The 26,227-nt window shown below is 37.5% G+C and overlaps 1 protein-coding gene across 2 annotated transcripts in view; it reads left to right on the plus strand.

Moving 5' to 3' along the window:
• Positions 1–17,512, plus strand: part of LOC121313816 (SET-binding protein-like) — an 80,585-nt gene extending 63,073 nt beyond the window's left edge. For both annotated transcript variants that reach the window (XM_041246619.1, XM_041246613.1), the window contains exon 4: positions 13,463–17,512. In XM_041246619.1, coding sequence (XP_041102553.1) covers positions 13,463–13,935 — 473 coding nt within the window. In that variant the 3' untranslated portion in view covers positions 13,936–17,512. The remainder of the gene's footprint in view (positions 1–13,462) is intronic.
• Positions 17,513–26,227: the final 8,715 nt, after the last annotated feature.

Genomic DNA, 26,227 nt, shown 5'->3' on the forward strand with positions numbered 1-26,227 from the left:
ATGACCACTTGTCTGCTAAGACTGTTAAGACTCCTACAGAAAATAGTGAGTGGAGTATAGAGTTACGCATTGTGGAGCAACGGCGCACGTTTTCCTATGTGCAAGGGGTCTTGGGACCTGTCAGGCCCCCAGTGAGGTCCAGGGGCAAAGCCAATGCAGTCAGTTTTACACCTAAAAAGATGAAGATATTCAATGGAGAGCCTAGGTCTATGAAAACTATACTGTTAGTTGGATGGGAAAATGTTTATTACCAGTCCAGAATAAAGAAAAAGGAAGCTGTCACTCTCTAAACTAGGAGGGCTCTCCATGCCTGTTCTTGAGAAATATATTATTTGGCTGCAAGGCTATATTCCTTGCAATACTGGATTTTCATAAATGTTAATGCCAGATGTACCCACATTAAGCCATTTGGAAAACAATCTGGCTATGCACATCTCCTAACTGGTCCCAAAGAAAATTGTTTAAGCATTTAAAATTTAAAACAATTATTATATTACATACAGTACACGTTTGGTATAATGTTTAAGTAAATTTTAGACATTGATTATTTAAAACCAGAGAACAAAGATATATCATCCAAAGATATATCATCCAAAAATATAACATCCTTCCTGGTTTCCATCATTGGTGTTTTTATTATTATTATTATTATTATTATTATTATTATTATTATTATTATTATTATTATTATTATTAACAGTCATCATAATCTGTGTTAGTTAGTGTCCTTCATTATAAGGGTCCTAAAGCTCTTTACAAAGAAAAAGCCATAAAAATATTATGCAATTGCAGGTCCAAATACAAACTAAAGCTTAAAAAAATCTGACAATAGCCTAACACTTCTGCCCTTTTTACATATAATATAGTATCCCACACTGCTTTTACAATAACAAATATAAAGACCATTCAGACATCACAGATCACAGAAATAAGAAACAAGCCAACAGAATGCATATGATTAAAAAAGAAAAAAAAACCATCAAAACCATTGGATAAAGTAGCAGGTCACAAATAAAAAAATAACAGCAAAATGTATGCAATAAAAGAAAGAATGGAAGGCTTTATAATATAGCCTATAAACACGGGTGCGTCTTTGTAAATACCGACACTCTATTAAATAAGAGATTAAATCAAGAGATCTGGCTAGGAATGCAGGATCGATGAGGGAGTGAAGCAGTGCAAATGCTGTTTTTCAGTCTGCCTGTGTTTAGTTTTGGAAGAAAAAAATGTCTTAACTGAATCAACACATGTTATTATGTGATAACATTCTTTTAAAAAAAATAAAATGTAATTGCCCTCTAAAAACCAGTTCCCAGTGCCACTTATCAATTTCTGCACAAAGACTCCAGTGACAGTGTGTGCTCCAGAGCACATGCACTACAAGGAAAAGCTGCGTCAGGAACATTAAACGATGAAAGATTGAGGAGAAATAAAATAGGCTACTATTCAAGATAAATAACAATGAAGATGGAGTGTAAAAAATGGCGTTTCACCAAAAATAGTCTGTGGACGGAGTCTACCTGCATCCACCCCCCAGTCTAAAGCCTGCCGCACACAGCCCAACTCGAGCCGTCCCGACTCCTCTCATCTGAGTTTGCACAGATTCTGTGATCACTTGTGCTCAGTTTTGGATTGATGTCACAATTGAGTTTTTCCTGACTGGGTGTCACACACTGCTAAGACTGAATTACTGACCACAACTAGAACCTGGTGATTACTATGCATGCAAATGTAATTAATACTGCCCTGTACACATTTTTGTATCAAAATCACCACCTCATATTATGCATGGCATCGTATGCTGATTAGACGGTGGAGACAGTGCCACGGGGCGAGCAAAAGAAGCGCTTAGCCTCTTAATTTATCTGTTGGCCATTTACACCGTGCCAACACTTCAGGCAGCGTTTGACTTTTTGTACTGTTGATTTTTGTTTGACTTTGGTGTTTTCATTGTGATTTGTGACCTATTGGAGATCGACACACTGGTTACTTCTGTTTTAGCGCAGTAAGAAAATATAGGCTGCCAGTAGATTGATAATAAAAAAGTAAGTGGATAATTAACCTTTGATTAGTAAATGCCTAAAAATGTGCACATAGCTGGTATTTTTTAATTCACGACACTCAGCAATTCAAGACAAATGTATTTTTACCTGTGGAACTAAAGCTGTCAATATTCCGCCATCTTGTATGACCAGTTACATGATAAGCTACGTCACTTAAACCTGCTTCACCATTGGTTGACACCCTTGTGACTAATTGGTCTCTGTCAGTCTTGGTCGTCAACCGCCGCACACAGACAGACTGATCACATCTGAACGAAACTGTGACTGAAAACGATTCAACATGTTCATTCTTCAAATCTGAAGACATCCTGACTGATATCTGGATAGTCTTGGTTTTAAGGGCACCAACACTACTACAATTCACTCAGACACTACGGCCAGTTGAGAGGAGTCCGACGGCTTGAGTCAGGCTGTGTGCCCCGGGATTAACACTACTTGTGTTGTATAAGAGGATTGTGGTATAAAACTGTTATGTATTATGAGATATGTAACATACCATGGCTCCTTTTAGGAGCTTTTAAAAAATATTCAATAAAAAGAATAACTGTGTGCATGATAACTTTTTAATGCAATTATGTAATTGTAGAATTGCATACAATTCCAGAAACAAACTGTTGTCTTTTTATTAGGTATTTTGAAAATTGGTTTTAGATTAGTGGTGCCATATTTAAAATGGAATTGTAATGTTTGTTAATTATAAAAATACGTTGCGTTATCTGGCTGAAATGAATTCCCAGGAAGCGGGCGTATCTGTTTATTGATTGCTATGTGCTTGAGCTCTTTCCGGTAGTGATTAGCATGTAACCAGTCAGATGCAGGTTTTTCAGAGCTAAAAAAAAAAAAAAAAAAAATTTACTAATTAATATGATAGGTATAGATAGATAAATTAAACATCATCAGACTTTTTATTTATGTATTTATTTAAAGCTTTTACCCCCCCCCCCCCCCCCCCCCCAACCACCAGCCTCTGAGAGATATATGATTCACTCATTTTCTGAGTTACTTTTTGCAGAAATGTAGTAAAGGCTCCTTGTGTTAAACCTGGAAAGAAGCCAGGAGTTTTAATGAATCTGGCCTACTCTACTGAAGGGGAATTGGAAGCCCAGGGCTCACTTAGATTACATTCCCACTCCCTTGGGAGAGAGGGAGGGGGAGTTGAATCACATATGTTCTCTGCACTTCACAGAATTTTAACTCTAGTTAAAAGTAAAAGGATTTTTTTTTTTTACATGCATGCATAGAAAATTGTGCCACAGCTGTGCCCTTGACTGTCACTTGTTAAAAAAAATTGCAGAGACTAAATCGTTTTCTCTTTTTGTAGGATTATCCGTTAGTCTATAAATAGCATTTTTTCATGTCTGCCTTTTTTTTTAATTAATTTAAAATAAATATACAAATGAAAAACATTAAGAAAAAAAAAAAAAAATATATATATATATATATATATATATATATATATATATATATATATATATATATATACACACACACACACACACACACACACACACACACACACGCACAAATAAATAAGATTGAAGAGCAAGTTAGTGTCTGTAATTCTATAAGGTAATATAGTAGTTTTGTCTAATGACCAAGGTGTGGGAATCTCTTGCTTCAATAAATTAACATTATTCAGTGTGTTATAATTTCCTATGTTTTTAAATGATTTAACAGGTTTTGAAATACATAGCACAAGTCAATCAACTGCTTCCCTGCAAGGTAGTAGTACATTAAAAGGAAGTAAGCAATAGTGCCTGCTAACCGACGCAGCGTCTCAGAAAACCCAAAGACAATCCGATTCGCACGAGGCAGGATGGGAGGACATTGTGCACCAATTGTTTCATCCCTGCCACCACCAAACCCAGCCCAAGTGGATCACTCAGTGGGGAGTTTCCCTCATAATTCTTTGACAAACATGTCGAGTAGAAGACATTCTCGATTTTTGTTTCTGGAAAGCATGTTAATTGTTGTATTTTATGCATCTTAAGTCAGGGGTGTAATCAGCCCTCGCCTTCCTCCTTGTTCTGTTTTAGTCTTGTCTCTCTGATTTGTTCTGGGTCAGGTTTTGTATTGTGACAGGTATTGTGACATTCTTCATGGAATACTAACCAGAAGGCAGTTTTGTTTTAGTTGTTGTGTGTTTTGTTTTTTTGTTGTCATTGTTTGCTGTGTTGACTGTGTGTCTTCTTGATCTCTCCAGGATTTAAAGAGCATCTTTCTGGTCCTGGTCATGTTTGATTGTGTCTCCCTCTACTGGACAGATTCTGCGTAACGCTTGGATAATGGAATGGCATTAAGCTAGGATTGTAAATGGGTTGGCTTGTGGATTAGCGTGACGCACACACTTGTTTTGACGGATCTTTCTCTTGAGGATGCTGTGGTGTCCAGGGTTACTTGCCCTGTGGGTGGGTTCAGTTCAAATGAGATGCCGCCTTGTGTGATTTTCTAACATTCTGGGTGAATTCCAGTTGCTCTTCCTTGCTGTCTAGCCATCAGCACATACTCGTTTTCAACTGACGGGCCCTTTCTTAAGAGTTGTTCACACCTCACCCAGTGGCAAATGAGTGTGTGTTGTTGATGTCAGTAATATGCCAGTTTAGCTTGTGAAATACATGATCTTGACCTCAGTCAGTTTTAATATAGAGTAGTACATGGGCTGTTTCGAAACCACTGGTCAGGTTCTGTTTTTACACATTCCTAGTGGGTAAATCTACCAGCTGTCTCTGCGCTGCCATAAGGTGCATTTGAGATTCAGACTTCATATTTGCAGTGTTACGCTACTCCATGCAAATGTGCAAGTGACATGACCTTTGGCTATGGTTGTTCACATTCCACGGGATTTATTGTTTTTAAGTTGTTTTAAGTTGCTATACCACCTTGTGTATTGAGGAACCATCAAATAAAATTGCAGAAACAAAGTTTTCAGTCTTTAGAGGAAGTCATTCCAGGAACGTGCGTGCGATCTACTGAACCTCTGCATTAATCGATCTGCCCTAGTACAAACTGCATTCCAGTTTTACGATTGGATGTATTTATAATGTTGCTGCTTTCTGCTGTCAACAAAGAGCCGCCCAGCACAACGAGTTGAGGTCACAGCATAGATCTTGATCATTTGTTTGTGTAAAAGAGGAAGCCTACTTGTAAATTATATACCAACAGCGAGAAACAGCCAGAGCAAGGTTAAATGAAATGAGGCACAGCGTCGACATAATTTGTACAAAACTGAAGAAAAGACTGCCCAGTCTCAAACAGTCCATACCTCATATGATGTCTGAGTGAAATATGCAGCCCATGCTGATAATGAAGGCCTCATACATGCTTCCCTCATTTGCCTTTACAGAAACAAGGCTAAAGGCACTGAAGCCACTCCTGTCAAACGTGAAGTCATATTTCTATGTAGAGTAGTAGCAATGAACAGCTCTGACCTTTGTTTCAATTTCAAAAGTAGAACTTTTGCATTTAAACTTCTTGTTCGGTTGTGTTTCACTGTCCATGTTGCACGCCTTTTACCAAGTTACCAAGCTCTTAAAATCAAGCCCTAAGTGTAGAAAGTGAAAAGCACTTGCTTGAACTCCCAGTGATTGTATCCTGTTGTTATTTTAAAGGGTTGTGCACATTTCTGTATGTGAATACATGCTACCCTGTAGCTGTGACGAGATAGCAGTGTTTCACAGGGTTAACTAGGCTGTCCTTTGATGCATGCACTCGACCGGTGCAGTGCTGCACATCAGACACCACACGTATGTACAGTTGATTTAAGTACTGCTGGCATTTTTGATGTAAAGTTTGCACAGTACTTTGTGTGTCCTCTGGAGACTGTTGTCTGTGTTTCAGTTCTGGTATTCATCATCTCTAGAGCTTTTCTGTGCTGTCATCTTGTTGTTTGTTCCCTGGAGTGAACTACAGCACTAGAGATGAGAGAGTGTGATCCACCTATTGATGCCTTTGGGAAGGATCTTAGTGGTGAAGTGTTGGCATGAGTTAGCCAGAAAATCAGCTCTTAGCTGTGCTTAACAACCAGTGGAAGTGTTGTAGATAAAAAGTAATACAAAAAGTATGCTGTATACCAGTGGTTTCAAACTTCAGTCTTAGGGACCCCCTGTGTCTGCTGGTTTTCATTCCAACCGAGCTCTCAGTTACTTAACTAGACCTTTAATTGAACAGATCATTTGCTTAATTAGACCTTTTTGATTGTTTTCAGCTCCTAAACAGTTGCAGAGTTTAAGTTACTTATAAAATGGTACAGCTAAATTGAAATATGCAGTTGTTAAGAGCTGAAAACAACCAAAAAGGTCTAATTCATCAAATTAGCAATTCAATGAAGGGTCTAGTTCAGTAATTGAGAGCTCAGTTGGAATGAAAACCAGAAGACACAGGGTGTCTCCAGGACCAGGACTGGGAGCCAATGCTCTATACTGTCTTATTAAACCATTGGGAGCCACTGCTCTATAATATCTTACTAAACTGTAATACAGCTATTTTGCATCAAAGTCGAATGAAACCTGCTCATTAATCTTATGTTAACATATTGAATTACACACTGCTTTGTAGTTTTCCATATACTTAATGATAAACTGACAATTGAAAAATATGACATTTCAAAATCTAACATGAAATACTGTACTACTATTATGGCTTCTGGTACACTTTTGCGATATCATTTTGTAGTTTCTTTGATTACATGTTTTTTTTTTTTTTTTTTTTTTTTTAATTATGTCTCGGTCCTAAGATTCTAGGTGATGCAAAGCTTTTGGCCAGATCTGTAGATTGTGCCTACCATAGTTATTCTGCAGTGACTGATCTGACTGGTCTAGTGGAATGTAATGTCACACTGTATTATGATTCTTTCTGTATAATAGAATATGTACACGAATAACTGTAAGGAGCTCTTACTGGAAATCTACGGCTTCCCTCCGTGAATACAATACAAACGTAGATTCCTGCAAGAGCTATTAACCTTTATGCTTTCAGGAATTCATTGTGAGCATTAGTCTTTACTTTATAGCCCTCTTCTCATTCAAGCTGAATGGTAGGAACCTATTACTCTTGTTAAAAGACCTTGTAGTTGTCTCTCCTGATTACTTCCTGCCCAGGGACAGAATGCGACGATGTTGTCAAACTGGCCACACGCACACACACAAAGCAGTATGTTAGTTTAATTATCATTTGGCTTGGGGTTCTCTGTGGCCTTTGTTAAGCAGGTGCTTGTGATTGACGCTGTTAGCCAGTTTAATTTACACAGCAGAACAGAAATTGAAAATACTTTTTTTTGCTTTATGCTTCTCTCCATTTTTGTGGATGTAATTTGGATTGCTAGTGGTGTTATCTGCCACTTAATTATATAGTAATGTTAAACACACACACACACACACACAACTAGTTAGTGCTCAATCTGTAGATCTTTAGAATTGTTTCTGGCCATTCCTATGGCTTCCAAGATAACTGAAACATCAAATACTTTACTACCTGAAGAAATGAATGCAAAACCATTTAAGGGGCTGGGGTTTTTTTAAGCCCACTTTGAATAATTATTTTGTAAAACTACAAAATTCACTTTCCAAACAGTTTTTGAGACAGGGATATATATATATATATATATATATATATATATATATATATATATATATATATATATATATATATATATATATATACACACACACCACACACACACACACACACACATTTTGTATTTTGTTTATTAGTTGTATTTGCACTTTTCAAATAAATACAGGGCTTTAAAAAAAAAAAAAAAAAAAAAAAAAAAAAAAAGGGTCCTGTGTGTTGTATTTACTCATTGTGACCCATGGATCTTTATTTGCAGACAGTACACTGTTTAACTGCTGCAGAGACATTGAGCATGTTGTTTAGCCACTGGCCCGGAAGAGAGGTGTTAACTATGTTTATCCTTGTTGCTCTCAAGGTCTGTAATTGACCAATAAGGTCTCCAAACCTCCGATGAGCCTTTCGGAGCACAAAATATTGACTTGCCGTCAAAGCAGAGATCTGTGGCAGAGCTGTCTTTTGACCTTTCAGTACCCTTCAGAAGTCAATAAAAACACACGGTTAGAATCTGTGCTTTGACAGTAAATGTGTTCAGGGAATATTTTAACCTTCAACTCCGGGCTCCAGTTACCATGACAACAGGAAGTAGGCCTCTGCATTCAAGAGGGGAGAGGGAGTGCAGAGGCAAGTCCATAAATCTGTGTCCCTAATGAAAAACATGGTGTGCAGGTAGAAATTCAGAGGATAAAGGGCTTGTGACGGTCCCTTTGAAAATGAGTGTCTCTTCTACATGGTTTGTTGGAAAAGAGGAAGCCTGCAAAATGTTTTTGTCGATTTTAATGGAGGTCAAGGAGCTGGAAGGAAGGGTTGATTTAAAACTTGTTTGATTTTAAAAGAAAATGAAGAATGTTGCCACATTATCAGGGTCATCTCTGCAGTGTTTATTTTTACAATTTGTGTGCCGAGCAACCATCATGTGTGTTGTGTTTTTTTTTATTTATTTGTTTTGTGAAGCTGTCTTTAAATTGGTGTGAAGAGTGCAGTGGCAACAATAACATCTATTGAATGCCATCAATATGCCCACTAAGGGGGTGTCAGTTGAACAGGGATAAGAGGTGGAGGCGGGCGGGGGATCAAACTAAACAACATAGTGGTGAACGTTGCAGCTGTGCTCATTATGGAAATGGATCCTCCGTTCCTATTAACAGTCATTACACATGACCTTTACTTGAGCTCTAAAATACTCCACTAATTCAGATTCGTCCCCCCTGCCTCATGCAAATCTCTGATGCGAAATTATTAGGAAAAAAAGCACACACAGCATTGCTGATCATATCTAAATATGTTGAAGGAGGTATATTTTCCTCACCCTGCTGTGACTGCAGTGCTGTAGCTTGGCATCTTGACCTGGAAGTGTTGATAGTCTGCATTTCTTCCTGTCCTGCTTATCCTGCAGATGCTCAATAGCTGTCAGTCCTGATGCCTGGACAGCTCGCCCTACAGAATGAGATATGTGGACATGTGGGTTAATAGGCAAGTGATAATGATCTGTTTGGCAACCATGACTGCTTGTTAACTGCTTTACTGCCGGTAGTGCAACTCGAGGAATCTGTACCGTAAAATTCAATGTTGTGTTTTTTTTTTTTAACAACCTTTTTGTAAACCGCATTTCATTTGGCAGGTGTTACCTGTAATGCGGAGGCATATTAAACTCAGATGGCTTAACCTCCTCGAATCCTTGCTTAAAATGCTTCCATACAACACCTTCTCTTAAGATACGTAGTACGCTGGGTAATACTGTCAGACCTTCATTTCAACCGGTAATCTTTTGTTCCATTGCTTTTTTTGTGTGGCATCAGTGAGAGTTATGGGCAAGCAGGTGTAAATAACGAAAATGTCACAGTTATGCCGCAGAGGAGTGTGTTGTACAACACATTACGCTGATTAAATTACAATGACACCCAATGTGAGTCACAAATTATGCTCCGGCAGTGTTTTGCTTTGATTTACAGCCGCACTGTAAAAGCTGAACACCTTATTAAAAATGACTAAGGATTATTGCTTTAAAAAGCTTCATTATAAAAGCAACAGTCTATTTAGCTATTGAAATTGTGAGGTATAAAAGTATAGACTTGATTTTTTAAAAACCTTATGCGAAATAAAACCTACAAGCTTATTGCATCTGGAATGTTAAAAAGTCAATCGATCACACTGCTTCCTCATTCCTATCCAAAACATCTTGAAAACAGTGAATAAGTTTTATACAGTTTTTACAGTCAACATGGCCTCGCACCGAATTCCTGAATTATTGGATATCGAGGGAGCACGGACTGTGGGAAATACTGCTTACAGTTATAGCATTTGAAATAAATTGTCAAAAGAACTATTCCAGAATTATACAGGCTGTAAAGATTTTTACTTTGTCTTCATCTGACAAAAATTGAATGCAGTGTGACTACTACTGTAGGATGACTGGACTAGAATACATAAATATACAACTAAACTGTACCTTTTTCAATTTTTTGACAGGTAGTCTTTAGTGTGGGTACAGCTCTCTTAGTTTAGAATTTAAAACCACTGGCCCCTTAAGGAAACAACACCGCAGGAAGCACTGCTTTTAACTACCACCCTGACTAGAACCACAGGGCACTTTAGAATAGATTGGCAGGGATTCAATTAAACATGGGAAGACCTCCCTCTGACTAAAAGTGCGATGTGTCTTTTGGGAGTAAATATTAAACATATATCTTTTTTTCTACATCATTTGACCGAGCCACAGGTGATTCACTTCAGCTTATCTGGGTAGTGGGTCTGTCTTCCATTACTGTGTGAGTTTTCATTCATTTATGCAGCCTGGAGCTGATTCTGAGATGCAAAGATGGTTGGTAGATTTTAGTAGATTTATACCTTGTGGACATTTCTTTTTTTTCACATAGAAGTATAAATATTTTGTAGGTACATGGGTATAAATATAAGAAAGATAAAACATAATTAGCCCATTTCTGTATCACAAATGATACAATGCTAAGCTACCCTTCACACTGCTCACACTCCAGCGAATTGTTTTGTATAGGAAACAGAATCTAGTTGCATAAATAAAGTGGTTTTTCTCATTTTAAAAATGCTTGGGCAGTATTTTTAGTTGAGTAACTGAAAGTTAAAGATGCAGAACGAGGAGTGCATAAATACCTGTTCCCAACCCTTGTTGTGTTTTGATTAAAAGGTTAAAAATTCACTTAGAGCAAGGAGATTTACAGAAATGACAGCTTTGATTTAGTTGGTCCCCTGCATGTCTGCCAACACATCATCTTTTTAACAGTGATAGTCTGAGGAAGCCTGTCTATGAGCCAGTCAGCACAGGCACCAGTGTGTTGGCAACTGTCCATCCAACCACTCGTCTAATGGAGGTTGTGAAACTGAACTCCTGAATACTTTTGATTCAGGGTAGGGGAATAACCCTGTACGTTTGGTTCAGGGTAGGGGATTAACCCTGTACGTTTGGTTCAGGGTTGGTGATTAAGCCTGTATGTTTGGTTCAGGGTAGAGGATTAAGCCTGTATGTTTGGTTCAGGGTAGAGGATTAAGCCTGTACGTTTGGTGCAGGGTAGAGGATTAAGCCTGTACGTTTGGTGCAGGGTAGAGGATTAAGCCTGTACGTTTGGTCCAGGGTAGAGGATTAAGCCTGTACGTTTGGTGCAGGGTAGGGGAGTAAGCCTGGATGCCAAGTCTTTTGAAAGAATGCAATCTCAGCTGTTTAATAGTCCTGTAGTAGTCAGACTCTGTAATATCTTGTGTGGAAGTGCTCAGTGACCCCTGATACACAGCTGGAGCATTGGAAGGATGCTATATCGGAGGGTACAGTGCTCCTTACAGAGGCACAAAAGAGTTTCTCCCATCTACATACCGACCACACCAAAGTTGATTTGTGTTTTGTGGTGTTGACTGCTGTTTTTTCTGTTCGCAAATGTATGTTGTATTGTTTTTTTCAGTGGCTGCAAAAGTAAATTGGATTGCTCATTATCAGCAATTCTCACTTCTGGAGTTTGCTATTCAGACACAAAGAAAAAACTCAAGAGGTGAAGAAAAAATTAATGCACTGAGTGTTCTGGCACCAATGTGGGAGGAGAAGATACTTTCAAGGTGGAGAATAATGATAGTTCTTGTGCACGTGCTAGGAATAGTTGGATAGGCAGACAGCTCGCCCATCAAACACATGTACAGAAGAGTGTGGCTCAACAACCAGCTCTGCACTACTCATTTTATCTATTGCACTTCTAAAGTACTTATGCATTTGGTTCTAATAAATTTGCAAACCCAGTTATTCTGGAAACCTGCCCAATCTAAGGAGTTGAAGGAGAGGAGGGAATCCTCCAAGGACAGGTGTACTCGGGGTAGATTTCAGAGGTGGAATACATTTGCCAGCAGCATTTTGAGGGCAAGGCTGAATCTGTGAACTAATTCCACAGGAGGCTGGCTCCTGCAGAATTTCTGTTTTTGGGCTGGGCTTGATTCCAAAACCCAGAAGTAAAAAAGCAGTGAATTAATCACCTATGCCTCTGAGCCACTCTGTTTATCACTTGAGTGTACAGCTTCTACCTGAACATACTTCTAGTCGTACATAAGGTTCATAACACTCTTATTGGAGTTGATAAGATAGATGTTTTCTCTGCAAGTTATGCACACGTGGTTTTAGGATGCATGCTAATATATAAAAAAATATTGTTCCCTTTGTTCATATGGTGATGTAGATATTTCTGTAGGGCCTCTATACTAGAACCCAGCTCAGGTGGGGTGGTTAGCCAACTAAGAGGGAACTGTTTTCAGTGCAAGTCAATTAACTCAACTGTCTACTGACATGGAATGGATGTGCTTTATGTAAATCTGAGTTGGTAACTACTATGAGAGTTTGAATCAAATTGGCCAGACTTTCCTGAAAAAGTGAAGTGATATATATGTTATTCCCAAGTCACACTTTTCCAACCCTATTTAAATAAATTGATACATATACACAGCCTTTTTTATGCACAGAACACAAAATTATTTGCACCCCAGATGTTGAGAGATAATTTGTTGAAACAACACCGAAGGAGCCATTTCTGTGGGTTTCCAGTCTTTACAGCAGAGGCCTTTGTGAGTCCTGTGAAATAAAACCTACACGCTTATTGCAGCTGTGGAGTGTTATTGTGTTCTCTCTCTTTCTATATATCAAATAAGAGTGCCTGTGTTGGCCACAGCCGTAAGTAATGATAGTCATTATGGTATTTTATTTATTTTTTTAAACAAGGCAGTTGTAAAATGTTTTGTTTTAGCGATTCCTTGGAATGGATTGGTGTTGGGATCCATATGGAAGTTTAGTTTTCTCATAGGTACATATAATTAATGAGGATCAGGCTTGGAAATGCAGTAATTTGAATCCTGTTTATAGAAGAACATATGTGAGTCTGAGATGGAGGAAGAAAAAGTGAGAAACATGTGTTATTATTTACAGTAAATGAATGTTATCCAAAATCCAAACATTACATACATTTGAAGAGTATATCGTGTTTTTCTTCAATAGTAAATGTATTCAGTCAGTACATTTGTACTTAAACATGTGTATTACAAATCTGTAGCAATGTCTTTGTCTAGATATTTGCCTATATTAAACAAAGAGGGACCCTTTTTTAAATCTAGAGATGAGCAAAAGATTTATGACTCTGCATCTGCTTGTCTGCAGTGAAACAGGAATGAAACATCTTAGCCTGTTAAACTGGGTAGCTTTAAATACGTGATGATGCTGACAGTTAACTTGCAGAGTTCTTCAAAGACATACCGAGACGTTTAAATAATTGTTGAGAACAATCAACCGATTAACTCTGACATTAATGCTGTGGTGTTCCTTTCCTCTTTAGAGCCTAGTCCGCCACTGAAGAAGAGGTTCAACAGGACAGAGATTGAGGAGATGAAGTGTGAGGTGCGCCAAACATGCACATTCTCCAAAATCCTTTCCACCAAGAAGAACCTGGACCACGTCAACAAAATCCTGAAAGCCAAGAGGCTTCAGCGACAGGCGAAGACGGGCAACAACATTGTGAAGAGGAGGAGGAGGGGCAGGCCCAGAAAGCAGTCCTTGCTTTCGGAGGAGGAAGCAATGGGTCAGATGCCTGTGCTGGAGAAATGTGTCGACCTGCCTGGGAAAAAAAGTTCCCGTGCCCACTTGGTGCCCGAACCTCTGGAGTTTGCAAACCAAGACTCCATCATGGACGCCATTGAGGCTGTCGTCCACATGGCGAGGGAGCAGCACAAGGCGCCACAAGGAAGGGGCCGCAAACGTCGGCACAAGGAGCAAGAGGAATTGAGGTCGAAGAGACCACGGAAGTGTTGAGGGATTGAGTAAGAAGAAACCCCCGTTACTGGGAGAAAGTACGGCAGCTCCGGTCTTACACCGGCCGGCTATCCAACAGTGCCCTCTGCCCATTGAATTCTTCTTGCACTTTAGCCATTTTTGATAATTGTACGGGCATTCTCTGAGGACACCAATGGAGAACTTGGTCCCTTCGACCAGAATTTACTTTAAAAAATAAATGATACATGTTTGTTGCACCTACAGTAGTAGTGCAACGTTTGTTGACCATCTTAAGACAAACCGTCATGATGGATCAAACTTCTACAAGTGGCTAGTGTCCCTATTCCAGAACTCTCCTTCACCCTGCACCAATGGCTATGCCATACAAAACCAGCAAGTATCTGAACAGTGATCATTTGATGACACTGCATAGCTTCAGTGATACTGCCTTGCATTTCTCCCTTCGTCACAGCACAGTGCATTCAGTGAATGTCTGTTGGCCAACCACCCTCTTCTGGGTTCATAAAGTCTTTGTAGTATAAAGGAATTGTTGGAGAAGGAGGACACTTTGGAATCATGGGAACTAATGTAGGCTGCCACACAGCTGCATACACAAGAGGTCTGGCTGTATATAGGAACATTTTCTTCTGACGGTACATGCCTTTTTTTGTATAATGGTTTTCAGAAAGTATGTTTAATTGAATGGCTTAAAAAAAGAATAAGGATGAGTGCTTGTACCATGGAACAAGAAAGTTGGGTATTGATTTTAACCAAAAAGAAATAGAGCTGGGTGTGACTCAAGACAAGAGTGTTTCCAAAAACAAAAACATCCTGATCCATTCATTTAAGTAAAGTGGGTTCCCACATTGTCAAGTTTAGAGCAGTTATTTTGGTAATTCTGCCATTGGGCTGGTTCCTTTTATGTTTGTGGTAAGAGTCAAAATGATGGACCCAATGTATCCTGATTACAAATCCCATTTTAGTCTTCCAGTAAGTCTGTGTGTGCAGAGGGCCCCTGTATTTAATGAGACACAGATGTGTTTTCCTTGGGAAATAATTGAAAGAGAAGTAGAAATGCCTTGGTAGTGGGGATGGGATGGGGAGTGAGTTTAGATTAAATAAATAAATAAATAAAAACCTCTTAGCTCAGCTCATATAACCATACATATACTAGTGTTAGGGACTGTTGAGAAGGATTTAAATTACAAATCACATAGTCAATGAAAGTGAAATGAAGTTTCTTCCAACAGTTTAAAAAAAGGAAAATTAAATTACACTTCCATGTTTCTAAAGATATGTAACCCTGAACTTCCCTTTATGTATTCTCATAAATTTATATAGTTACTTGTCTTACTGTCAAGTCCTGTTAAAGACATGCTTGTGTGGTTCATTCATGTAGGGCTGGTTGAGCTGTAGAGAAGCAATATTGTTGTTATCAGATACAGTAGCTATTGCACAGGACTACAGAAGCAGGACGTAGTGTTAAGGCAAGCTTTATATTCCTGCTCCCTCCAATTGACTTACCCTGTCAAACTGAATGCCAACTCAATATGAGCAAATTCTACACATTCAGATAGCAGAAGTTTAGAGAAGCTTGTCAAGGATTAACGTTTCATTTTATAGTCTTCATTCCTCCTTTCCTCTTCCATTACCCTGGCAGTCCAACAGTGTGGCAATAAACTAGGGAAATCATTGTGACAACAATCTCAATTTGATTTACAAATAGGCTGGAAATATTGACCCTGTTTTACCTTGAGTCCAGCATTGGGATCCAGTTACATGGAATATAGATGGAAAACAATAAATTTGTTTTGCAGCCTTAATATAAATAGTAGACAAGGAGTGCCTTAAGTTCATTTTACAAGGCACCAGATTCCAAAGGTTTTCTAAAATTGGACTTCCAGTTTTAAGTCACTGATCCATGATGTGTTCAGAAGAAAACATGCTATTAAAATGTCTTCAAAAGTCGAGTAACCCATTCAAAATCAAGTTTTACTGTAGCACTTACTTCGGGCACCCACTACAGATGTAGCCTCACATACCCAAGTTCTTGCTGATCCCAGTCCTGGTCACTTGTGATTTATACTCAATCATGTTTGCCCTGTGGAGTTCCCAGTTCTATGTTTGCTATGCATCAAGTACACCAGCAAGCTGCTGGTAGAAAGAGATGGGAATATTCATAAGAACTATAGAATCAATCAGTAAATTCAGCCTTTTGTTTTGGGTCCACCCTTTCACAAAGATTAATAAGTGGTCTTATTTAAGTTTGAAAATAAATAAAATGTAGTAATAATCATTTGCAAGTTGAGCAAAAAGTGACTATCATTGCAACTATTGCTGCAAAGGATCTGAAGGTCCTGTTTGCAGTGGAGCCTTAATCTGAGATTGAATTCATAAAGTAAAAGTGAAACTGTAAATATTGTATATAAACTGGATTAGACTGCATGAATGCACTGTGTAATGAAGACATGGGTTCCATTTTATATGGTTCATGACAAGTCCTCTTGAGGCTGAAAGTTCCTGAAGAGTTGAAATGTAAAGAAACTGTAATATCTTTTGGCTTGTCTAGTTATCCAGCCATTCAAGTAGCCCACACATTCTTCTGCCTTGTACAGCGGCAACACAAATGTAATCTGCCATTTGGTTCTGATTGGTTTGGGAATTAAAAGTTTCATTAGTATGGGTTATTTTAAAAAGCCCTGAAGTCCCAGCTTCTACCACAATGTGGTAATTATTTATTGTAACCCACTTGCCACAGTTCATAGGCTCACTGGACAAACACTATTCAAGGTGCATCCTTTTGTACCCATGATGCAAAGAGGAGGGGAAATATGACTAGAATACGGCTCATCCACAATGTAATTCCTTGATTGGTTGGCACCAGTGGTACCCTTTTACAGCTGGGTTAACTGAGGGCTTGTGTGTGAGCTACACACATTTTAATGATGCCTTCCAGAACTCATGGAAATTCTGGTTCCGTGTTCATTGGCTGCTCAGAGAAATCAGTCCGGGAATAAACAGAGCCTTTGGAGTCAGGCTTAGTCCACTTATGTGGTGAAATACCTTCCCCTACAATTACTGAAGACTGGCCCCTCCTCACAAAGCTGGGACCTGTTCTGTCTGTGAAACACTAATGAGAAAAATAATGGCCAGACTGACACTGATGTCAACACAGGCTGTGTATTAAAATTTAAAAGGTGTTTTCAAGTTTTTACAGATAATGTTGTTTCAATAATAAAGTGCTAAATGAAGTATTGAGATAAAAATACAACTTTAATTAACATTGTATATTACAGGAGCACACATGGAGCTCTTAACAGTGCTAGCATATTTTAGTTTGTATACATAGTGTTTTTAACCTCTTTTAATAGTGGGTTTTGTTTTCTTTTGCATGTTCAACTTGATTGTATGTATACATATTTTAGACAAGGGGACGTTATTTGTATTTTAATGAAATACGGATGAAAACTTGTACATTGTTTGATATGTTTTTTTTGTAATGGATTTTTAATTCATGAAGCATTTTTGTACATTGTATGGATATTAAAATTGCAAATATTTAGCATATATATATATATATATATATATATATATATATATATATATATATATATATATATATATATATATATATATATATATATATATATAAACACACACACACACACGCGCGCGACACACACACACACACACACACACACACACACACACACACATATATATATATATATACACATATATATATATATATATATATATATATATATATATATATATATATATATATGCTGGCATGCTTTTGGTCATGTTTGTTCATGATCTAGTTGTTGGATTAATTTCCTTTTTTTATTTTGAAAGAGAAGCTCATCTTTTTGCTGCCATTTTATTGGTTAGCAGCATAGAGCACTTAAAAAATAAAAGTTGACCTTGTTAATATGTTATTCATTGTGTGAAAATAATAAATGAGTTTATTGAAAGCCACAAAAGAGTTAAACTAATTCTGTTTTCTTCAAATGTTTTTTCTATCGGCACCACATAACAGTTTCTACAAGAGCTCTTGTGAAGAATGTGCACACACATTACAAATGGCTGTTAGCCTTCCTTTAGTTACACGTTTACAATGTGGCAAAACGTTCAGGGATAGGTATCGTTGCTAGTGGATTGTTATCTCTATCCTTTCACCTAAATATAGTATCTATTTATTATTATTATTATTATTATTATTATTATGATGTATATCTTAGTAGATGTCCTTACCCAGGGTGACTTACAGTTGTATACAACAAGTACATATCAAGGTACAATTAAGAACAAGATACAAAATACAACATCCTAATAAGAGCAAATACAAAACAGTACCATTTGATATTGGGGCTAGATATAAAATTTGATCAGAACAGGATGATCTCCAAAAATCTTAAGAGTGAAAGAGCAAAATGTTCACGTTAGAAGGATGCCTTAGGCTTTTTAATGTACTGGTGTTAGACAAATTCAGTACACCTGTGATATGTGGCACACATGTAGGCCTTCCCTCATAAGATATGCAGATGAATGCCAGAAAATGACTGAGAGCTGGTAGGCATCAGGGTGGAAAGTGGATGTGTGTAAAGTACAGGTGTTTCGTGAGCAACGATGACTTTACAACCCAGTCTGATTCACTTAATAAAGTGGTAGTCATTAACTGGTCGGGTATCCCTACAAAACACCTGTAGCACCGTGCAGACTTCAGTCATGTTCAGTAAATTCCATCCTGGCTGTCCATGGTAGCCCTAAACCTTACAGAAAGCAAAAGAAGATTGTATACCCCTGAACAGTACCTCTTGCTACTGTTCTCAAGAAGGACACCTTAACCTTAATACATATATATATATATATATATATATATATATATATATATATATATATATATATATATATATATATATATATATATATATATATATATATATGCCACTGGGATTGAGTTGTCAGTAATTTGAAGGCAATCTGATTAATTTCCATCAGCAGCAGAGGGGTATAATCACCATTTTAACTAGGACTCTTGACAGTACAAAATGCAATGCTGAGAGAATTCAATCTGACCCCGTCTCTGATCAAATAAATTACCAAATGGGCATCCAGCGCCAAGTACGCTAGATGCATGTTTTAAACTATGGATTAAAGCAAATCATTTTTTTTTTTTTTAATTGGTAAATCATGGAGCTTATGCAAAATGTGATACGTAGACACCATTGATGGTTTTTGTGTAACATCCAGTTGAAGCTTGGCTTGTACACTGTAGACAGGACCAGTGGTAGCCCCAGTTTGTGACTGGATAAGATGAAATTGTGCTCTGCAGACTAGTTTCATGGTGCATATGTAGACATGGTGCAATCTAACTGTCTTTAACAGGCTGGTCAAGTCTGTAATGTTCTGGTTCCATCATCCAGTTAGACAGAGTTGAAAGTAACTTGGACATTTGTTTCCATTTCAACAGGGACTTGTACAAGTTTGGAAAACAGACAAAGAATTCGCTCTGATGGAGAAAGCTGTATAACCAGTGTCCATATACAAATGAAAGGTAGCAGTCTGACAAGAGCTTTAGATCGAGTTCCAGTGTCAGATGAACACAAGGCACGAGATGCTTACCCATCTTCCAGCTGTTATTTGGACGTAGTACAGACTTCAAGTCATGCACTAGATCAGGGGGGTGCAACCCTGGTCCTGGAAAGCCACAATCCTGCAGGTGTTCTGGGAATCTTTAAATCATCAACGACTGAAGACCTGGACATTTCTTTATTGTTGACCAATTAAGAAAATAACTGGTTCAATCAAGTAATTGAGAACTTGGGAGGAACGAAAACCAGAAGACCCTGCGGCTCTCCAGGACAAGGGTTGGCCAACCCTGCACAAGTGTCTCAGAGCCTAGAGGCTATACAAAATCACGGGGAAACATTAAAAAGCACAAACACATTACATTTTTACCAATTCTGTATTTTGATTTATAATCTCCAACACAATTATTTGTTCTTATACATTGTTATCTGCAGCCAGGCAAGATGAGGCATGAGAAGAAGTCCATCCATCCTTCAAACTATCTGATGAATGGCCTGATTTAAATAAAGCCTTGCACAAACACATAGGTAGGTAAGAACTGTAAAAATATACATGCAATAATCTTACTCAGCAAGAAGGCTGGGTGGTCCAGTGTTTAAAGAAACGGGCTTGTAACCAGAATGGTCCCTGGTTTGAATCCCAGCTCAGCCACTGACTCATTGTGTGACTCAAAGCAAGTCACTTAACCTCCTTGTCCTCTGTCTTTCAGGTGAGACATTGTTGTAAGTGACTTTGCAACTGATGCATAGTTCACAAACTCTGGTCTCGTATCTTGTAAAGCATTGTGTGATGGTGGTACACTATGAAAGGCGCTATAATTATAATAGTAATTATAATAATTCAATTAAAGATTAAGAAGAGGAAAATCAACTGGATGCTTTTCAAATCGAACCTTGATTAAGGATAATAAGACATGCTGTCTTTTTCCTGGTGAAATGTGTTTTTTTTGTTCTCCAGCTGGTGTGTGAATAAGTAAGGGATAAACAATCAGGGAGCCATCTTTTGTGTTTTCTGAAAACACTGCATGATGTTCTGCAACCCTTTAACCAGCTGGCTGCTACCCAATATGCCAGGAACATCCTCCTGGAGGAATGCAAAAGGAAAGGGTTTCCTACCCTCCTTTAGTGATTCAATATTTCCCTTCGATTCACCTTGATTATTTTATTTAACTTGTGAAAGGACTCCTAATCCTTCAAGAGATTCAGTACTGCACTCAATTCAATTGCAGTCATTCTCTTCTGTCAGTTCAACTCTGCTTGTTTCCTTGTGGGCGATTTGAGAGAATGAGATGGATTAAAAATCATATATAACATAATATCACCAGCTAGCACACAAAAAAAAAAAATAGCAAAACACTATTCTGCTTACTACTTATAAGAACCCTTCATGGTTTTGGGTCTTTATATTTACAGAGTTTTTGGTACCTCATGCTTCTGGCCACACCTTGATCAGTGAATGCTGAACTGTTGGTAGTTCTAAGAAGTCATCTACAATCCGCAGGGGCGAGGAGAGCCTTCAGTTGCTCTGCTCCCTTCCTCTGGAGCTCTGCTCCCTGCCTCTGGATCTCCATCCCAAGCCATTTAAGGAATGCTGGCACAGTCAAGGCTTTTAAATGTATTTTACAGAACACATTGTATACCCAATAATAAGCTTTTACAAGACCAATCTAAATGTATTTTCTAAAACTAATCTTTGGGAAAACTGTAAATATGTGTTTGTTTAATTTTTTTCCTAAGGGGCTTTTGTCACAATTTTATACTGGCTATTGTTATGAGATGATGTATTTATGATATAAAAAAATATGTCTGCAATGGGCATAAAGTATGTTTTATATACACACTTTATTATCGGTATTGCTTTTCTGAGGAGCATGTGGCTCTCTTTTTACATTTAACATCCTATAGTGCAATTAGCTTTCCAAAGCATCACCGTGAAGTGTAAGAAAATGTGATTAATTAAACTGCTGCTTAGTTTGTTCTGTGTTTGTTATTAAATCTAAAACAATTCACATTAAAAGCCACGTTTGCAACTGTGTGTCTTTGTTTCCAACGAAAATAGAGGCAGCACGCTATGATAGTAGCACTAGTATTCCTTTTGACAAGAGTTTACAACGACAATTTATCAGTGCTGTGTCAGTGGGCGTCGTTTTACTCTAATTAAGGAGAGGCTATTCTAATATTAAATGATGTTTACACTCCTACCCTCTTCATTTACAACTCCCCCACTGGAACAGCCCTTTGAAGCTGGCTGTAAACTCTTGTCACAATGCCATGATAAAAAATATTGTTTTAGTAGTAACAGCACTACTGCCATTGCTTTCCTCCACTGTCGTTTTTGAATATAGCCATTGTTAGAAATGTGTAAAGCTACAAGTCACAACACTTCTACCTTTAACATGACTCATTAAAAACTGTATAAACAATAATAATCTGTAGCTATATATTTCTGAATTATTTAATGCCTTTTTATTTTCTTTTATCGTTTTGATTTGCAGACATTAGGATAATGGTAACTGTGTTCTGGGAGGAATTACATGTTTGTAGAGTTGGTTGGGCCAGCAAAGTTCAAAGGTCACATTGTCATATGGTGTTAATAAGTGAGCATGTCTGTCCAAGGAAGCAGGGTACAGGCATATTTAGTTCTGATGATTCACCATTGAAGCATCAGGAGCTACATTCAGAATCATTGCAAACATCCAGTAAAACGATTACGATGGCATTTTCAGCTGCTTACTCTTTAGCAATACCATACTAACATTTTTTTTGCACAATTTGGTTTATAATAGCAACAATCCCCTCTAAATCAGACTATTCCCGATGGTTAATCCCCTTTTTGTCAGACCTTCATCTCAACATAAGCCTGAAAAATGAAACATGAACACCATTTTTTCTCTGCTTGGAAAATGTTTCAGCATTAGGACAGGGACATGCTCTTACCTCTCCAATTTGCTTTTTCATATGTCATTTGACATATCCACAAACAAATCTTTCATGTTCTATTTTAGTAAAAGTATCTTTCCACGTCGTCACACCTTTTGTGTTGCTTGACATTTCCGTGGCAGACACCACAGTCACTTACATGTATTCCATCTTAAAATAGCAGTCCATTAATTAGGGTTAACAAGGAAAACGCTTAAAGACTAGAAGCCCCAGTTCTTTCTTAAAGCTGCTGCACATTTCCTGGTGTTTGTTAAAGGAGTGGTAACAGACTTGTTAGCACTAGCTTTATTACCCTTGCATTTCTATTGCTGGAATCTTTTCTTGTATGTTTATCACTCTCATTTGGACTATGCAGATATGTTGAAGAAGGCACTATAGTTGAAAAGTTACTCCTGCTCCTTACTAGTGGTTCCCAACGTAATAATATAGTTAAGAAACTGAATTTTAAAACATTATTTTAAAGACATTGGGTCAGATTCTAAAAATGATTCTAAACACATATTCTTAATCACAAGTAAAGACTTATCGTAACATAAAAGAGAAAAAGAGAAAGAAGGAATGATAAGAAGGAAGGGAGAGAAAGTCAAGCTTAGGATTGTTTGCTTGAGTGATATCCAAACTATAACCATCAAGTTACAAAAGTCAGGTGCCAGAAATTTCAATATGATAATGCAAAACCTAATTCTAGAAAAGTCTGGAACATGCTGGATTGCAAGTGAACATTCTTAGAGAGTATAAACGGGTTAGGCATAGGATGATTGCTGTCCTTACCAAGTCAATATGGGAAAAAGTAAAGAGCTAACTGAAGACCTTAGGCAGAAAATCATTTATTGTCTTAAAGCTGGCGAAGGATACAAGAAGGTTTCCAAGCATTTGCGTATACCAATTTCAACTACTGTTTCTATTATCAAGAAGTACAAGACTCATGGTACTGTCACAATGCTATCAAATGCTATTTAATTATTATATTTAGGAAAAGTCAAAAACAGACATACACATACGATTTACAATGGAAGAGTAATTAACATTTGAAATCCAAAATGGGTCAAACCACCTGCATGGTGGTTCTAGTGTTAATTTAATTAATATAACTTAGTGTGTAGTTCAAAGTTATACATGGGACTACTTTATTTGGATATTTTGGATAAGGATATTTAATAAAAAACACTAATTATTTTTTGCATTAAACATGGTTTATGCTTTTTTTTTTCTTTAGATCCACTGATTGATCTGGATTATGAATGCAATAAGGCCCTTTAGGGCATCTGTATATGTTGAATACATGGACTTCTTGGGGGGTTGAAAGCACTTGACTTCACTCACAGCACCCCGAGGCGTCTGTATATTCGACGTATACGGACGCCCAGCTGGGCTTTATTGTATGTATATATATATATATATATATATATATATATATATATATATATATATATATATATATATAGTAACAAAACCTGTCCTGGCTAGGTTGTGTTCTAACTGGATTTGGGCAGAGTATTATACAGCTTCCACCACCTTTGATAAACTGGGATGGTCCGGATAAATAACCCAGGAAGCAGGATATTATACAATTATGGTAGCTAGCTAGAGTGCGGCACCAGGAAACAGCTATAGTAAAAGAGTATCTCTACTTCACAAAAAGGGATTAAAATAATCTGGGTATATAAATTAGTACAAACAACAATAGAAAACAGTTACAATAATCTAAAATAGTGTCTTGATCCAATCAATTCATACAGTAACTCAACTTTCATAATCAAATCAATTGCCATATATTAAAACTAGACTTTAAGTTAAACTACCATACAGCAATTAACCAACCTTTAATATAAAAGCAATCAATTAAAAACCAAAATGTGTGACTAAATAAACCAATACCCAACCTATAACAACAAAAGAAAACCACACAATTGATACACAATATTTCAGTGAAAAACCAATCACACGTTTCAATTATCGAACACAGTGAATATACCGAAATTCAAGTTAATTGCTGCATGGATAATTGATAAGATACGACAGCAAACTCAATCAATAAGCACATAATTACTAGGTCAAAATCATTAGACTGAAATTAGTATTTTAAAACTGTTAAGAGTTTTAACACAAACTTAATTTCATTTTCAAACCCAGTTATATCAGTAATTCATAAACTATTCAAAGCATTTTCACATAGCAATAATATAGACTAATATGATACATTACACTTAATGAGGTAGGCAGCAATATTCAATTATCCACAGTTTACAATTGTACATAAACCCATTGAAAATGGAAACACAAACAACACAATAAAACAATGATGACAATACAGATAGAAAACTTCCCTTCAATGACAAGTCCCCCCAGAGTCTTGGAACAGCGCACCGTTCAGTTCTGTTCATTTCGTTCTGTTTCAGTTGGCAGTCCTGAACCCTGTCAGCGACCTCCCAACAGCAGCACATATCAAACCGGAAGTAAAACCCAAAGGAAGCTCTCCAGGTCCGTCTTGCACATCACCTTTATTGTACAGTCCGTTGCTATTCGTTTATGACAAGTACTATAATGTCACAATACTGAGTCCTTTAATCCTTATAATCCTATATAATACTTTGCCCAAATCCAGTTAGAACACAACCTAGTTTAGTTACTATATATATACTAGCTTGGAGTGTAATTTCAGAAAGAGAAACGTCAAAGTGCAAGGAAAGCAATGGGTTAACAAGTTTTGAGGATGTTTATCCGGCATTTTGATTATCTCACTGAAGCTTGACATCCAAGTCTCATTATATCAAAAACACTGTTCCCAAATATTCCCTGCAAATTCCTTATATCCACTAACCATGTCAGTGTATTAGCTCAACAGACGCAGTTGGGATTATCAACTATTCACATCTAAAAAACATGAATTTGGTGCTGTGCCCAAGGTATCTTCCTCTACTGCCATCACTGAAGTGGCTGTAATCAACAAGAAGAGTCCAGCTATTAATGATTCAACCCGAAGCTGCAAGCCCACTCCCTCAGGGGAGAGCAGATGTCCACTGACATATCCTTGATAATGCCCAATCTGCTTGGCTGTATTGATTTCTATTGAAGATGACTCGTTTTTAGCTAATGACACTCTGACTCAGAGATGCATCAAGCAATTCACATTAAGCACTGCGTCTCTCCCAGATCATTCTGATGGCCGTAGGGCATCTCAGCTGTGCAAAAGAAAAAGGCAAGGTCACTTAATAGCTGGATCACACATTCAATTCAAGCTTACTGTCCAATATGAGTGTGTGTGTGTGTGTGTGTGTGTGTTATCTTTAACTATCACCTTCAAGTATGCAAAAAAACCACAAAAAAACGATTTAGTGGTCAATTATTACGTTGATCTGAATGTGGAAGATGGTTTTGCTATTCTTTAATTGACATCCAATTAAAATGCAGTTCTTTGTATTATCTATTATTCTTCACCTCGATCCAAAATTGAAAAGCAAATATGAGTTTGAAGAGCCCAGACCATTTGAAATGAAAGCTGCTTGAGTGTGCGTGCTTCATCTAGACAGAGTTTACTATTACTTTATAAGAGACTGAACACAGCACCCTGGAGGATCTGTGCAAATGTCCCATCGTTGTCAAATTATTTACTTTTGTCATGGGACAAAGTGCCCACCCCTGTGTATATTATCTGTTATGTGTGGCTTGTGGTGTGTTTTAAATGTTGGTGTACAGACATTGGTACACAGGATATAAACGGGTCTGTGTAACACGAGTGTTTAAAATGTATATTTGTATTTAGGCACGAGGATTGCACAGTACTTCACGTGCAAGTA

This window comes from Polyodon spathula, chromosome 1 (assembly GCF_017654505.1).
Source record: "Polyodon spathula isolate WHYD16114869_AA chromosome 1, ASM1765450v1, whole genome shotgun sequence".
NCBI classification, from domain to species: Eukaryota; Metazoa; Chordata; class Actinopteri; order Acipenseriformes; family Polyodontidae; genus Polyodon; species Polyodon spathula.